The following is a 14,323-nucleotide window of genomic DNA, read 5'->3' on the forward strand; positions in this document are numbered from 1 at the left end:
CAGATTGGAATTGGACAGACTTGATGGCCTGTGAGGAAATCATTGTGACGAGACAACTCTCTTTGACCGCACCCATAAACCTTCTCTACAGCCACTACATGCAAACAAGACATTCGACCCGGCACTTACACACACCTCTTGGAGAGCATCTAGAAAAGGGCGATTGACATGCCGCCATGTGGTCGCCGACAAATTCGGCACCCGCAGGTTTTTCTCGGTTCTCGCTTCCACTCAAGCTCGCCATCACCTCGCTGTGCCTTGCATTAGCTCCCTGCCTGGGAGGGCGGCTGTCGCCGGCGATTCGCTGGAGCCGCAGCGGAACGGTCGGGTCATCTTTGCGACAACGGTTGTGCCTTTTGGGGGACACAACTCCAATCATCTTGGCAAGCTCCTTTGGCCATACAAATTCCGTGCGTACCTGAGCAGCGGCTTTTTTGGGGAACACCAGATCGTGGACTCTGTGGGACCACAAGCCTTGCAAGGTGACTCGGATCCATCTGGCCCAGTTTTGGGAGTGGCCGCCAAAGCTCCATGGTTGCAATGGGACCCAGGCGGCGACAGCGATGAAAAACTTGACATGTTTAGCCTCATGCCATATTTGCCCATCGTCTGGGGACCTACCATGGGCCCATCACGAGGAATTCGAGAGTAGTACCAAGTGACGATTGCAGCTTCGGACCACAAGGCTTCCTCGGCTTTCTGTTGAACCGACATGAGTTGGCAGACATGCCGTGGCTGCCCAACGTAGCGGGCAGCCGCCTGCTTCTTGGGAGGCCAGTTGAAAGAGAGAGAGCACATGCGCTGACAGTGGACCAGAGGTATGGACAGGGGAACAGGCGAGAAAAAAGCCAGGCAAAAGACTGGCCGGACCGATGTGGTGCATGTCAGATATTGCCTCACCTCTATCGAGGTGGCCAAGAGGAGGAGCAAGAAGAAAGGAGAAGAAGAACAGGCAGGAGGAGGCGTGAATGCATCCATGAGAGAGTTACAATTGGGTCCTCTCCTCTTACTTGGCCACCTGAGAGCTTTGCAGGCTTGAGCGACGGGTGGAAAACGCATATGCGAGGGGGTTCAATTTGCGAGACAGTCATGTCATCTCAGTGAACAATGGATGATGCTCCTGAGCGTAAGATACTTCCCGCCATGCAACGTGGGACAACAGCAGCCCATGTCCAAGACTGCATGCTGATGACCTTTCTGGGCGCGATGTGTTCAGTGAGCAGCAATTGTGTGATGTAGTTGTATATGTCGGCAGTTGCAGTTTCAGGCTTGATCCGTAGGTAATAGACATCGTATCGACGGAACCATCAAGCGATCAACAATAAAACTGAACAATGCAGTCAACAGTCCGGCGAAAGGTCACACTGATGTGGGGTGATCTGGGAGCCATGCCGCCAGAAATCGGCCAAAAACTCTGATTTCTCGCGGATTCTGCTGTTTCGATCGGAGCTTGACGGAGCTGATTAGTCAAGCCGGAGCCGTGGCAGGATGGAACCATGGAACTGCCAGCAGCTACCACGGGTAGTCAACGGACCGGACGGGTGGACGGGACCTGGCAGCTAATAACAGATTGGCTCCCCAAACCCCAGCGTACCGGACAAGCCAAGAGCAGTGTATATGAACAGATAATTAGTGGTATGAGTGGGCAGGAGGAAGATGTGGTATCGAGGATGAACACCGGCAGAACACGCTTGTGCAAGGTACGCGTGGCGATGGACGAATGACATTCGGTAGAATAGACAAGAGACACCCTCCAACTTTTCTGGTCGATATTGGACGTGATGGAGGGTACCAAGTGGGAAGGACGGGGAAGGTCTGGACTGCGACTGACGGAACCCGGGGGTGGTGGCAACGAACAATGCCTCTCCGTTGGCAGACCTGCGGATATGAGATCAGAACTGTGAGGAATGCTAATTATCTGGGGATATCCTGCATTATTCGTCAGCAACTGTGCCCTCGACCTGTCCATGATCAGGAAAGTCTTACCTTAAACCAGTACCTGCATAGTAAAACAATGCGTGACCTTCACGTGAGCTGCATGGTCAAGAGAAAAAAAAAGATTTTTTGATGACCGAGCATGATGGAGCACGGGGCTGGAGAGGAAAAAGGCTGACGGCCCCACCTCGCGGAAAAAACTTGGATTTTCCGAAGTTTGAATTCTGTCTGAAAAGCGGGGACGACATGGACGGCATATGCAAATTCTGATTGGCGGTGCCAACTCAGTAACTCACAGCTCTTCGGGACTGCCAGCCTCTCCGATTTCTTGCGTCATCAACCGTCCGAAACTCTTATGCCTGATCAGCCATTGTTCAACGCCCATCCCTTGCCCGCAGCATCAAGACGAGAATTCAACCAGCCTGTCAGTGGACCGTCAGTCAAACGCGTCGCGCTCCGCACGCGAGATCCAGCAGTACAATAGCATCAGACCTTGGCACTGCGGGGCCCCCAACCACAACACCGCCATCTCAGCGCCGACAATGAGGGGTCTCCAGCTCAATATCTTTAGCTGGCTGTCCTTAGGTCGGAGCTCACAAAGAAGTCGAACTCGCTGAGCCCCTCCTGGACTGCCTGTCCAACCGCACACCTCAACCGGCCGTCAGAAACGGCCCTTTTGGTCGCGAGGATACGGTGGTTTGGCGTTTCAAGGCGAGTCAGAAAGGGCATGGTGAGCTTGGTACTGGCTCCCCGCGGCGTCTTTCAATCCCCAAGTTCCCCGTTACCAGACCCTGGATCCTTTTCTTGACCGCTACCACACCACAGCAAAGCATGCATTTGTCATGTCCATCCACCATCGCTCGCCCCACCGTGAGAGCGTTCAAAGTCGTCTCCTCTCGCATTCGACTTCATCAGACATGCTGGCTGCATGTCCCTCTTGTCCAATTTGGTCATGACACAAGGCATGGCAGGAATATGTAGTGGCTGGCTTTGAACAGGTGTTTCCAGAGTCCCCCACAGATGCTGCCGGTCGCGACCACTTCTTGCCAACGGTCTGTTCACGTGGCCTGGCTGAATGAGGGTTGGTGAAGAGCCCTCAGACAGACGTTTGTTGGCTGTGTAAGGAGCCGGCTGATTGGCTGCCCGCGTCGTATCCGACCTGCCCAATCCATTTCTGGTACAACTCAGACCTATCTCTTGCTTTTTTTCTACCGGATTTTTGGCCTAATCACGGCGATTCGCGAGTCTTCTGTCAGGCGAAAGCCAAGTCGGCGGGAAGTGATTGGCAGTCACAGCCCCGACAGCGGTGATGGCAGCAGTTCTCTGACATGAAGGCCAAACGCCATAAATCCTCGAATCTTGTTCATGGTCTCGCGGCCAACCCCACGCCCGGCTACATCCAGGAATCTGAAGTGCCCGACTTACACGTGGTGCCACTGACACAACCGGCCACCACCACCACCACCGCCGCCGCCGCCCACCTGAGATTCTTGCATCGATATCGGTGGTGCCGTGTCGTGCTCTCTGGCATTGACCGATTCCGGCTCAAGAGGGCAACAAAAGCCTGGAGTAAAAAAACATTGGACAAGCTTCAAGTTGCAAAGAACATGTCGCGAGACACGGAGTAGTGTAGCCAGAGCAGGAAAAACACGAGAGTTACAAAAGCCATCCCGCACCACCACTACGCTCATCAAAGCATGCGGCCAGCAATTGGCCCGGACAGGCTGGCAAAAAAAAAAAAAAAAAAAGCATATCTGATGGCCGCAGATGCCTCCTCTCTTCTGCCGTTGTTCTTCATTGTTGACATTGCAATTCACCCCCTCCTTCCCCCCATCTCCAATTTCTAAGTCCCAGGCCCGAAAGTCGGGATCAGCAATCGTTGTTTTGCCGCGGGTGGTGACGTACAAGGACAGGACAAAAAGCCAAAGTTCGAAAGTTGGGCGCCGGCCGTCACAGGAGTCGCGCCAACAGCCGCCAGCGTTTCCAGCGTTGCGCTCTCTTGTTGTTGCCCGTGTCTCTCTCGCGCCGTCGATAGCCTCTTTTTGGCATCCGGGACGGTACTTGGTTCCAGAGCTTTTTTTTTGGGTGGTGGAGTTTGTCTGTCTTTGGCGGCTTCCATTTGGATTTTGGACCGGGCTGGATGCCCCGCAAACCCGAGCAGTGACCAACGCACAACTGGTACCCTGACACCCTGGCACCCTCACTCTCGAACCCTGGAAACCCAATTGAACCCCACCATCCGCAGGTTGTTGACCATTCACACACCCTTGCCCCGTCGGCTCACCAGCCCACCGCCCACCCACCGTCCACCGCCCACTTGAGCTGCTCCAGCACTCCAGGTCACTCCCACACCCACCTCGGGTGTGCCACACAAGAAAGTCACTGTCTGCCGTGTCTGTCTGTCTGTCTGTCTCTCTCTGTCTGACCCCAACGACAAATTATCTTCCTTTTTTACCCTACTCCCCCCGACCCTACCTCTACCTACCTACCCCGCCACTCGATTCCCTTCCCCAGACGCCGCAAACCTACACCCATCGTCCAAGGTCGCCAGCAACACATGTCGACCCAATTAAAGGAACTACGGCTGCCGCAGCTGGTGGAGGAGAGGAGGAAACACGAGCTTCAGCAGCAGCAACTACACCACCAGCTCCCACCACCATGTCTTGACGAAGAGCAGCACGCTCAGCTGTTCTTCACCTTCAACTCGGCCTCATCATCGTCCGACTTCGCTCTGCCGTCACCTGTCACGCCAACCTTTTCGCGCTCCAGCCAGCAAGCCAGGTTCTCCAGCTCGTCATCGTCTCTCGAAACCACCGACAGCCCGGCTTCGCCCTCCCACCCCATACATGTCATCAAGTCGCCTACCAAACTGCCACTGCCGGATGTTCAGGAGGACCCATCAGAGAGGGAGGACGACGACACGGCCTTTATTGTGTCCGAGTATGGGGACACTGAATTCCCTACCTGGTCCTACTGCTTGTGTAAGGATTGGATTTTCGTCTTTTTTACTTCTTTTGCGTTACGCTGTGCTAACCCAAGCTGCGCAAACAGGTGATGCTGGATGTTCATGCGATTACAATAACGACACCAGGAAAGGTAGAAGCACCCATCCCTACTCGAGACCTGGATCAGACTACGACTTGGGGTCTCTGAGCGACGGTGATTTCAACGGAAGCCCACGGTCTAGGAAAAGGCGCGTCGGATCCGACGCAGGGATTGCGAGCTGGGGGACCAGGCTTGGTTCAAGATTGACAAGCCTGCCGCGTTGGAGATCGGCATCCGTGTCCAGGCGTGCCAACCTGGCGTTTTCACCCGCATCTGATCCAGCTCTTGCAGAACAACGAAGGCCCAGCTTCTCTCATGCCGCCTCGAGCAGATCGTCATCCGTCTCTGTGCCGGCCACGGCCCGCGTCCCCGAGTCTGTTCCCGCAACGCCTGCGCTATCATTCTACGAGAGCACCGACAGTATTGTGCCAACTTCTCCCCTTGATATCCAGCCAGCGGCCATGGGAAAAAGTCTGGAGCGGGACCGATCCATGGCCACCACCCCTCTTCTCCCACCTATGATGATGGAGAAAGCCGGTCACCAAACCCATCCGCAGTCGCTTCAGGCGTCGCCTTTGCAGTCGCCCGCAGTGGTGCCCTCCCCGATGCCCGAGTTTCCAGTGCAGGCGCCCTACCCGACACCTCCCCTCAGCACAAAGGCGTCTTTCACCTCTCTCCGCCGAGGAACTGTGTCGAGCATCTTCAGCGACCTTCCTTCTCCCGTGGTGATGACTCCCACCATACTTGTGGAGCAGCAGCCAGATGCATGGTCGGACCGTCTGGGACACGCAAACTTCACCATTGACCCAAAGCCATATGTTCCCGAGAAGGCGGATCTGGCCACCTTTCAAGCATTCTGTTCAGACTGGAACCTGGCCAGGACCAATTACGCAAAGCATCTCGGGCGGACCGGAGAACACTACGGCACCACCTCCAAGACGTACGCCCTCACCGAGGCCAAGTGGGCCGACATTGAGAGGGAGTGGCAGCAGGCGGAGCAAGTCCTGATCCAGAGGGTGGGTCAGTCTGGGAACGGCAACCCTTCCATTATCTCGCATTTGCGACGGACGGCCGAAGAAATGGTTCCGTGTGGAATTCCCCAAATCCAGAATAATGACGGCAAGTTTCCGGCACTAGGAGATTCCGAGATTGTGGGGCCCATGGCACGCGATGCTGTCATGGTCCGCGACGGACACGACGAGAAGAGGAGCGCCTCGATCTGGTTGAAGAATTTGGCCGAGAAGGTTGGCCTGAGAAAGTAACCACCACTCTCGAGGCCCATGTCTCAAAGACACCACTCCACAAAACTTTACGAAGAGCACGACACGTCTCGATATGAACCTGAGCAGTCGGCTTTCTGACAGCATTGCATAGCATTGCGGTTTTCTTTTTTTTTTCTTTTTTTTTTTCTTTTTTGTTTTTCCTCATTTTCTTTCCTTAACTGAGATACCCCATCGGTTAACATCATTCCTTACATAATGTTTGTCGGGCTGGTATGGCATATCACATTTGATAGGCGCTGGTGTTATCCTTTTACCTTCCCTTCATTTTATCGTGGCTGCTATGGCAAAGTAGGTTACACCTTATTGTTTACACCATGTTATTTAGAGCTAGACCATGTTCTGGCACTGCTGAGGAGTCGTCTTGTACATAAAAAGATGTATCTGTGTATCTATCCATCTTATCTACTGGAAGGCATGGAGCTTGGTTGGGGGGATCAGACGACTGGGTGTCTGTAGGACTCAGAGGGCATCGCATTGGGGGCGCCGGACAAAAAAAATTAGATGGAACATTCACAGCATTACCAGGGGTGGTAGGAATTGGGTTCGGGTTTGGACTCGGTTCCGGCACAAGGGGACACGGCGGCGGTGGCGGCGGCCAGCCATGAGGTGTGTGGGAGGACATGGGCAAAAGGCAAAGAGACAGAAGGAGCTACTAGCTAGCTGTTATTCAGCATGAGGCCAGCCAAGCGAAGCAGCATGCTGTGTCCATTGCCTACCAATTCAGTCTTGAACCCCTTCCAATCGAAACCTCCTCGAATTTTGCCTTGTTGACCGTGATGCCAGCATGGGATGGAAGAGAAAAGTGGAGGGTAGCTGACACGGCCCGATCTACACACCCTCCCCACAAAATAATTGGCACAGCAAAAGTAAGTTAGCCTATACCATATTATAAACCATACCTCAAAAGCAGATTAATAGGCCTTTTGAATATCTCTGAAGACCTTTTAGACTGTATTTAAGGGTCTATAACTATCTTTTAAGGCCAGACAATTATCCTCCAAAGCATGGTTCACAATATAATGTGTGGTTAACCTACCTTTGTGTGTCAATTATTTTGTGGTAAGGGTACCACGGGATGCTGTGCGAGTGTCACGGTCGGTCGGGTTTGGTTGTCGTGGTGAAGGGGTTACAGACGCCGAGGGTTCCTCTGCCGGTGCCATGCAGCCTGTTGTTTTTGACTGCCTTAGCTTTTCATGTTAGCCCTGGTGGTGCCAACTAGCCTATCTTCTAGTGTTGGGAAGGATTTCTCGGGACCCGGGGCTGATGATGAGTGCTTGGCTTGCGCACATGGCAAAGTGCGTCCCATCTGAAGGGTAAGGTTTGGGCAGGGTGCCTAATCGAGGTTTGGCTGAGACAGAGGTGGTGATGGTGATGAGGCGGCTTCTTTGTTTTAGCGGATGGGTACGTACTTGGGGGCTTTGGAGTGGTTTGACCTAGACTGGCTGGGATGGGCTGAAAGACACGGGAACAGGCAGGGCAAAAAGGAGGGCCAAAGAAAAGGCCGTTGTTTCAGTTTACCCGCATCATCATCACATCTTTGGTTGTTACCCTACCTTAGGTACCTGCTCACCCACACCTTATTTACCGCGTAGAGACGGGGAAGAAAATGCAACTGCAAGAGAGAAGCGTATCAGAGAGTCAGAGCGATCAGGGTATCTTGAAGCCACGGGGACAGTGGTGCACTGTGCTGGTACCTACGAAAGGGATGGTGGCTTGCGTGGCCTGCTCTCTGCAAGTGGGGTGGGTGTACAGAGCTGCGGTTTATCTGATGTTTCAACGCCACGGGGCAAGCCATCTAGGAACGAACCACACCTTATTGGGGGGGATGCAATGGAGTGAAAGAAGTGAGACATTGGGGATGATCATGTGGAAGCCATGATTTGGAGTTTGATAGTCCAAAAATAGAGGGTTTTTGGGGGATACAATATCGCGGGCTCTTGTGTTGGGTTGGTGTCGATGTGTTGGTATCCCTTCACTCTACATGCTTGAGGAAACTGGAGGCAGGGTAAAGTCCGACAATGATAGGCGGCATGGATGGAGGTGTCAGTCAGTGAAATAGTGGTGTGGTTGCTGTGCAGGAAATAGCGTGGTGTGCTATATAAGGTAGTAGGTACTCCGAATTGCTCGTCAAGACGTTGGGATGAATGAATTTCAGCCTCCTTGATGATCCCTTGGATGAGCCGTTAATGGCTATTATTGTTCCCCCCCAGAAACGTGCTACCCTATGGGTGCTCGATATACCAGGCACTCACTATTGTAAAAGTTAGGTATCTGTCCGTCAGGAAAATGGATCAAGTATCATTTGAACACTTCCTATGCCATACAGGGCCATATCTGGTGTTTTTTTCACGATCCTCCCTCATTGGTACAACAGTACACAGCATACAGCTTCCCCTCAGTGTTGCAAGTCTGGCCTGACTCGACCTAACAACGAGCCACACAGCATGATACAGCATCAGATAGCAGATAGCTACCCGCTAGGGAGGTGTAACAAGAGTACGGCATCCGAATTTCAAAAGCCATCCGTCGTGTTCCCCAAGCCTTGGAATCCCCACTCGTCGGTCAAATTCTTTTCCCTATACCGTCTCCAACACCGACCTATGCCACCGGCTCCTCTATCCCCATGCTATATCTAGCAGCGTGTCGCCGCTCATGAGCTAAAAGAAATCTAACGCACATGCCGCTGCATCTGAACAACGGCAAGGCTAAGCTCCGGGGCGGAAAGGCACAGGTGTCTTGTCTGTGCTCCGGCTCATTTTCGACCCTGGAATACCGTCCGCCTGACTGCTGCTCTATCCAGCTGCTGCTGCTGCTGCTGCTGCGAAACACGTACACCCGGCGCGGTGTGTGTCATCTGCGGTCCGACCCTCCCTCATGTTTCTTTCGTCGTGGTCCGGGCTCCCTGATTCGCTTTCCTGTTCGGCTGCGAGCATCAAGTCAGACTGCACCTTGCCGAGATTTTCTTTCTTCAGTCACATTTTCCGGTTGGCATGGTTGGCTGCTGCTCGAGTTGAGCGGACACTGTGCAGCTGGACGTAGTGATTCTGTTGCGAATCTTTGTCATCTACCTTTTCTCGCTGTGCTTTCTATTCGAAGAACAGAATAAAGATGGATGGGTCATCGGATACAAACATATCCGGGACCTTCGCTCTTCCGACTTTGTGTTGCTCCCAGTGCCGCGGCCAACCTGCCCGACATATGGATGTATGGTCTCGGTCCTAAACGCTTCTTGTTGTGTTGTGGGTATCTATTGACCTGTGGGCGAGAATCTCCGTCGCTTCAACATCTTTGATGTGACAAGGTTTGTTGCAAAGGACGTTTCTGGGATTGCTTGGTCATCCAAATCTCTTGTTCGGTCAGGAAAGCGTGGTAAGGCACCTGAAGTTGTCTTAGACATTGTGGGAGCTCGGGTTCGGGAGAGCAGCTCTACAGTGCGCCATCCCGACAAATAGCACGATACTCGTGCTTGAGTACCAAGGAATAGGGTTAGGCAGAGGCCTCCGAGATTGCTATCAGTTGGCCGGTTGTCACCTTGTGCTTGGATGCGAATATATTTGACCAAGCATTGGCCAAGAAGAACCAGAACAGCCAGACTACCTTGCGATGTACTGAGATGGCCTCTAGGGTAACACCAGCGGCTAGCAAAAAAGAGAGACATAGGGCGAGAAGGCTATCCTATTCGATCACCTGTGCAGTTCTGGACATGCTTGACATGTCGTCATCCACATTTCGAATCTTTTTTAAAGTTGAACGGACGGTTAGCCAAAGGCAGAGACAGTCTCATCGCCGGAGAGTGGGCCGGATCGTCGTCTGTGTGTGGCAGTGAACCTGTTTCTCGGATGAGGCCGAGCGACGCCGTCCCGAGCAACCAAACCATGCTTCTGGGTCAGACGTTTCACCTGTGTTGAGACTATAGCAAATGAAATGGCTGTCGGCAGTCGAGGCCGACGTGTGGTTGCCAAGGAAACAAATTCGCCCCTTTTTAGCCCCTTAAATTCATCACATTGGTGGATTCTATCGCTTCCATGATGGTCTGCAGAGAGTGTTTTGTTATGATTATGATTAGGTCTCTGTCTGACCAGGTAAATAGTATACCTATCTTGGTGTTGGCCTGTCCATCAGATTCCGTTGCCCATTCTCTCCATCAGCTGCTCTTTTGTGGTGCCAAGCACGTCATCCATGATTTCAGCATTTGGAACCCCAAACGCGCCATATGGACGCTGCAACATGTCTCTGAGTGTCTCGTACTTTTGCCCCAGCTTTCGTGAATCCTCAGGCTCCATCTTGCGTTCGAGTTCGTCAAGGTCCCCATCGGTCTCTTCCCGGATGTGAGGCTCCAGATCAAGCCAGATGGCCTTGAGTGCCGACTCGAAGCTCTCCTCTGATGGGTCATATTTAGCCATGTGGCGGAGTTTCGCGTTGATCTAATGCGAGGTCAGTTTGTGGTCGAGGTTCAACCTGAGCGTGCAAACAAAGCAAGCTTACACTGTTGTAGTCATCAGACAACCGCCGCTGTCGTTCTGATCCCCCGGAAATATGGTACTCCAAGGCTGGGATAAGAGCGAGGTTCTCGACGATAAGGTAGCGGGCTAGGGCCCAAACAAACTCATCGGCGTTGCGCTCCTCGGGTTTGGTTTCAACGAGGACATGATATGCGTCGGTGATGCGCGCATGGTCGCGTTTGACGACTTCTGAGAGGGTAGGCATCTTGTATGCTCGTTTTGTTGTTGATGTGATTTGGTGAGAATGAGGTGAAAATAGTCAGTTTGTAAAAGAGCGTGAGTGACGGCGATGCCTGGTGGGTCTGCTATTGTAGGCGGTGTGGTGTGACGTCAACCACTGTAATTTTGGCAGTGGCCCGCTGTTCCTCAACATTGCGGGTGTCGCTGCAAACAGCAGTGGACGGCAGTGACTTCGGGTCAACAGAAACCACATGGAAACCCATCAACAGAGTTTTAGAGTTGATTAAAATGTGGAGTGGGCAAGTACGGAGAAAGTGGTATTCGCGACTTGGAAATTGCGTAAGCTTCACTGCCTTTTGGCAATCAAAGGGAAACCACCAGTGACAGCAACCCATACCAGTGGCAGGAATAACAGCAACAAACACGCTGCACCGATGATGACGGCAAAGAGCAGCACCTGAATTTCCTTGACAGAAAACAGCAACGTCGCTAATACCTTAGGCACTGCAGCTTGCCTGTCAAGCACCTGCCGCGCCCGGCTATTGCCAACAACAGCAAGCAACTGCATCAGTCACCTCCGACCCGTGTGCTTCCAGCAACGATGCCCGGCTTCCGCTCAATGGCATACTTCTGGTTATTCCATGTTGGAAACCTTCGCAAAGAGCCTACACACGATACTGCGATCATGTGATGAGGGCCTGCACTGACCATATGGCATCAATATCTGCATAGCCAGCATACATATACAACTTTCAAGGAATTTGCAATTATCCGAGTAATGCTACACTACGGCATGGCATCTTTGGCTGTGGTGAATAGGATCCTTTGGTGGAGACAAGCCAGCATCAGAAGAACAACTATTGGCTCCCACAAGCAGCAAGTCGGACAGGAATGACCCGACCCAACCCTTTCCTCCTCACCATCTGTGCTCGGGACTCTCACAGACATGGAGGAGAAAGCAAACCCATACCTTAACTAATCCAGGCACCACCATCCATCAGCATGAGGTCACCAACCGCTGTGACGGCCGATGATCACCAACGCTACCAGTACAAACCCCTTCCAACAGGAACATCCATCAGGGTACTCCAAATCAAGGGTGTACAAGAGGGAAAGCTCTGCATTTCTCTCGAGTTGATCGATCTTGCGGACGACCCTTTCTTCTACGCCCTATCCTATACTTGGGGCAACCCTCATGCCAATGGCGTGGACTTCACCGAGCACTTCAACGCCGTCTCGGGCGAGTACACCAGCGAGTCAAAAACCGAGACTGTTTGTCACGGAAAAAGCATTTACATACAGACCAACTTGGCCGATTTTCTTCAGGAGCTCCAGAGCTCTCTCGAACAGCAAGACAGTCCCTTCCAAATACCCCGCAGTCATGAATTCCGGATCTGGGTTGACGCTGTCTGCATCAACCAAGATGATCTCGAAGAGCGGGCTTTCCAGGTTCAGATGATGGGAGATGTGTACCGAAAAGCGGCCCGGACAATCATCTGGCTGGGTCGTGGAGATCAGTACACCACAGACGCTGTCGAGGCCATTTCAAAATTGGCAGCATGTCCCCAAGACGTCTTTGTTCAAAGCAATATTACCCCCTTTCGCCAGCAAGAACCTGATGTCTACACCGCGAGTGGTGTGCCCTACATTAGTTGGATGGAGTGGTGCAGTTTAGCCGCTTTTTTCAAAAGACAGTGGTTTTCCCGCTTGTGGATTGTCCAGGAGGTCATCCTCTCCCGAGAGCTCTCTCTGATGTGCGGCAGTCACCAGATTTGCTGGGAAGTCCTAGTGACAGCAGCACGCACCGTTGAGGCTCGCTGCAAAGTCCTGGGCTTCAGTCCCAGCACTCTCTTCATGCAAGCTCACGAAATTGCAGTTGCCTTGGAGCACAATACCGTCCAGTTGGCCCGCTGGAGAGATTTCTACTATGGCACCTCGGCACCGGAACCACAGACCAGGATGACTTTTGAGAACCTCATCTACGATACCTGGATCTTTTCAGCCACCGATCCCCGCGATAAAGTCTATGGCATGTTTGGACTGATGAAGACGGATCTCAAGGCAAAGATGGCTGTGGATTACACCAGTCCTGTCGAGCTTGTCTATGCACTGACGACCAAACACATGATCGACCATTACTCGTCACTGCAAATCCTGTCATGTGTTCAAGACGCTTCTATCAGAAGGATCAAACCCTCCCCATCATGGACGCCCGATCTCTCACTGCCATACTTCAACATGATGTGCTCGAATGGCTTCTTCTGCGCGGCTGGGCTGGAGAACAAGACACCGCAGCTTCTGCCTTCATCGTCCTGGGACCGCCTGAAGTTGAAGGGCTGCCTATTTGACACCATCGTGGAGACGGGAAATGACAGAACGAACCACGTCAATTCCTCTGTTTTGCTTGATCCCTCTTGGTTTGAATTGTGCATGTTGCTCTCGCAACCCTATCAACATACAGGGGAGCCACGAACAGAGGTTCTTTGGAGGACCCTGTGCGCGAACCAAACTTCTGAATCTGTTGTCCCTGCTCCGAAGGACTATGGGATTCTTTTCAAAGAGTTATTGTCAGCGATGATCATGGTCAGGGCAGAGATTGAGTCAGAGGCATATGCAGAGGACCAAGCCAAGCAGGAAGCCAGAGGTGATCCTGGGCCGCCACCGGATTGCTGCACAGGCTTTATGGATGCACTGGGTAAGGCTAAAGAAAAGTGGACATTCGCCGAGTTCGACACATTGGGCCGGGAGGAAATCCTGCGTCATCTCTGCCAGAGACCGAGATTCCTGAGCTCTGATCGGCATGGCTGGTTGATTTATACTCTGACAAAACTCCAGATCTTGGCTTCAACGGAAGACAACCCAAATACACCAAACTGGGAGGAGCTGGAACAGTTCTTTTACAACCCAACTTATGTCATGAGAAGAAAGAAGGGCCATGACATTGTGCTCGTTCGACAAAACGATGAGCGATTCTCGGCTAGTTTTCATAAGAGATATGGGAAGCACAAGTTGTTTCTGACGGAAAAGGGGTATCTTGGACTGGGGCCAGCGAGCGCCAAAGTGGGAGATGTTGTTGCGATTCTGGCTGGTGCAGAGGGGCCTTTTATTCTGCGCCATGGCCATCCAGGATGTGACATTGGAGAAGAAAACCAGGAGGAACGGAAAGAAAAAGAGGGAGAGAATGAAGTGATGAGTCTTGTGGGGCAGGCGTATGTTCATGGCATCATGAACGGTGAAGCTGTGGAGGAAGGCTTTAAGCTTCGAGAAATCGAACTGGCTTGATCGACAGCCTCTCACCTCGTCGGCGGACGTCGTTTCCCGATAAAGCTCTGGCTTGATTTCATGGGGGATTGGAGGTGCTGTCAAGCGTGCGGGGTA

General features: G+C 52.6%; 3 protein-coding genes across 3 annotated transcripts; 2 read left to right on the forward strand and 1 right to left on the reverse strand.

Annotated features, from left to right (window-relative positions):
* Positions 1-2,140: 2,140 nt before the first annotated feature.
* QC762_502560 (uncharacterized protein) lies at positions 2,141-7,012 on the forward strand. Its single transcript, XM_062890683.1, has 2 exons — positions 2,141-4,916; positions 4,987-7,012. Exons 1-2 carry the CDS (start codon positions 4,493-4,495, stop codon positions 6,240-6,242), a joined length of 1,680 nt encoding a protein of 559 aa, XP_062741482.1. The 5' UTR covers positions 2,141-4,492; the 3' UTR covers positions 6,243-7,012.
* A 3,223-nt stretch (positions 7,013-10,235) lies between these two features.
* QC762_502550 (uncharacterized protein) lies at positions 10,236-11,518 on the reverse strand. Its single transcript, XM_062890682.1, has 2 exons — positions 10,749-11,518; positions 10,236-10,687 (listed from the first exon to the last, which is right to left on the reverse strand). Exons 1-2 carry the CDS (start codon positions 10,968-10,970, stop codon positions 10,382-10,384), a joined length of 528 nt encoding a protein of 175 aa, XP_062741483.1. The 5' UTR covers positions 10,971-11,518; the 3' UTR covers positions 10,236-10,381.
* Positions 11,519-11,947: 429 nt separating this feature from the next.
* Positions 11,948-14,227, forward strand: QC762_502540 (uncharacterized protein; the record flags this gene model as incomplete). The annotated part of the gene is made up of 1 exon (XM_062890681.1): positions 11,948-14,227. One exon carries the CDS (start codon positions 11,948-11,950, stop codon positions 14,225-14,227), a length of 2,280 nt encoding a protein of 759 aa, XP_062741484.1.
* Between the last annotated feature and the right edge of the window lie 96 nt (positions 14,228-14,323).

This window comes from Podospora pseudocomata, chromosome 5 (genome assembly GCF_035222375.1).
Source record: "Podospora pseudocomata strain CBS 415.72m chromosome 5, whole genome shotgun sequence".
Taxonomy (NCBI): domain Eukaryota; kingdom Fungi; phylum Ascomycota; class Sordariomycetes; order Sordariales; family Podosporaceae; genus Podospora; species Podospora pseudocomata.

Bases quoted from the DNA above. Each gene is read 5' to 3' on its own strand.
- QC762_502560 (XM_062890683.1), top strand. From the start codon at position 4,493: ATGTCGACCCAATTAAAGGAACTACGGCTGCCGCAGCTGGTGGAGGAG. The intron at 4,917-4,986 runs GTAAGGATTGGA...CTGCGCAAACAG, and splicing joins TACCTGGTCCTACTGCTTGT to GTGATGCTGGATGTTCATGC.
- QC762_502550 (XM_062890682.1), bottom strand. From the start codon at position 10,970: ATGCCTACCCTCTCAGAAGTCGTCAAACGCGACCATGCGCGCATCACC. The intron at 10,688-10,748 runs GTAAGCTTGCTT...ACCTCGCATTAG, and splicing joins TGTCTGATGACTACAACAGT to ATCAACGCGAAACTCCGCCA.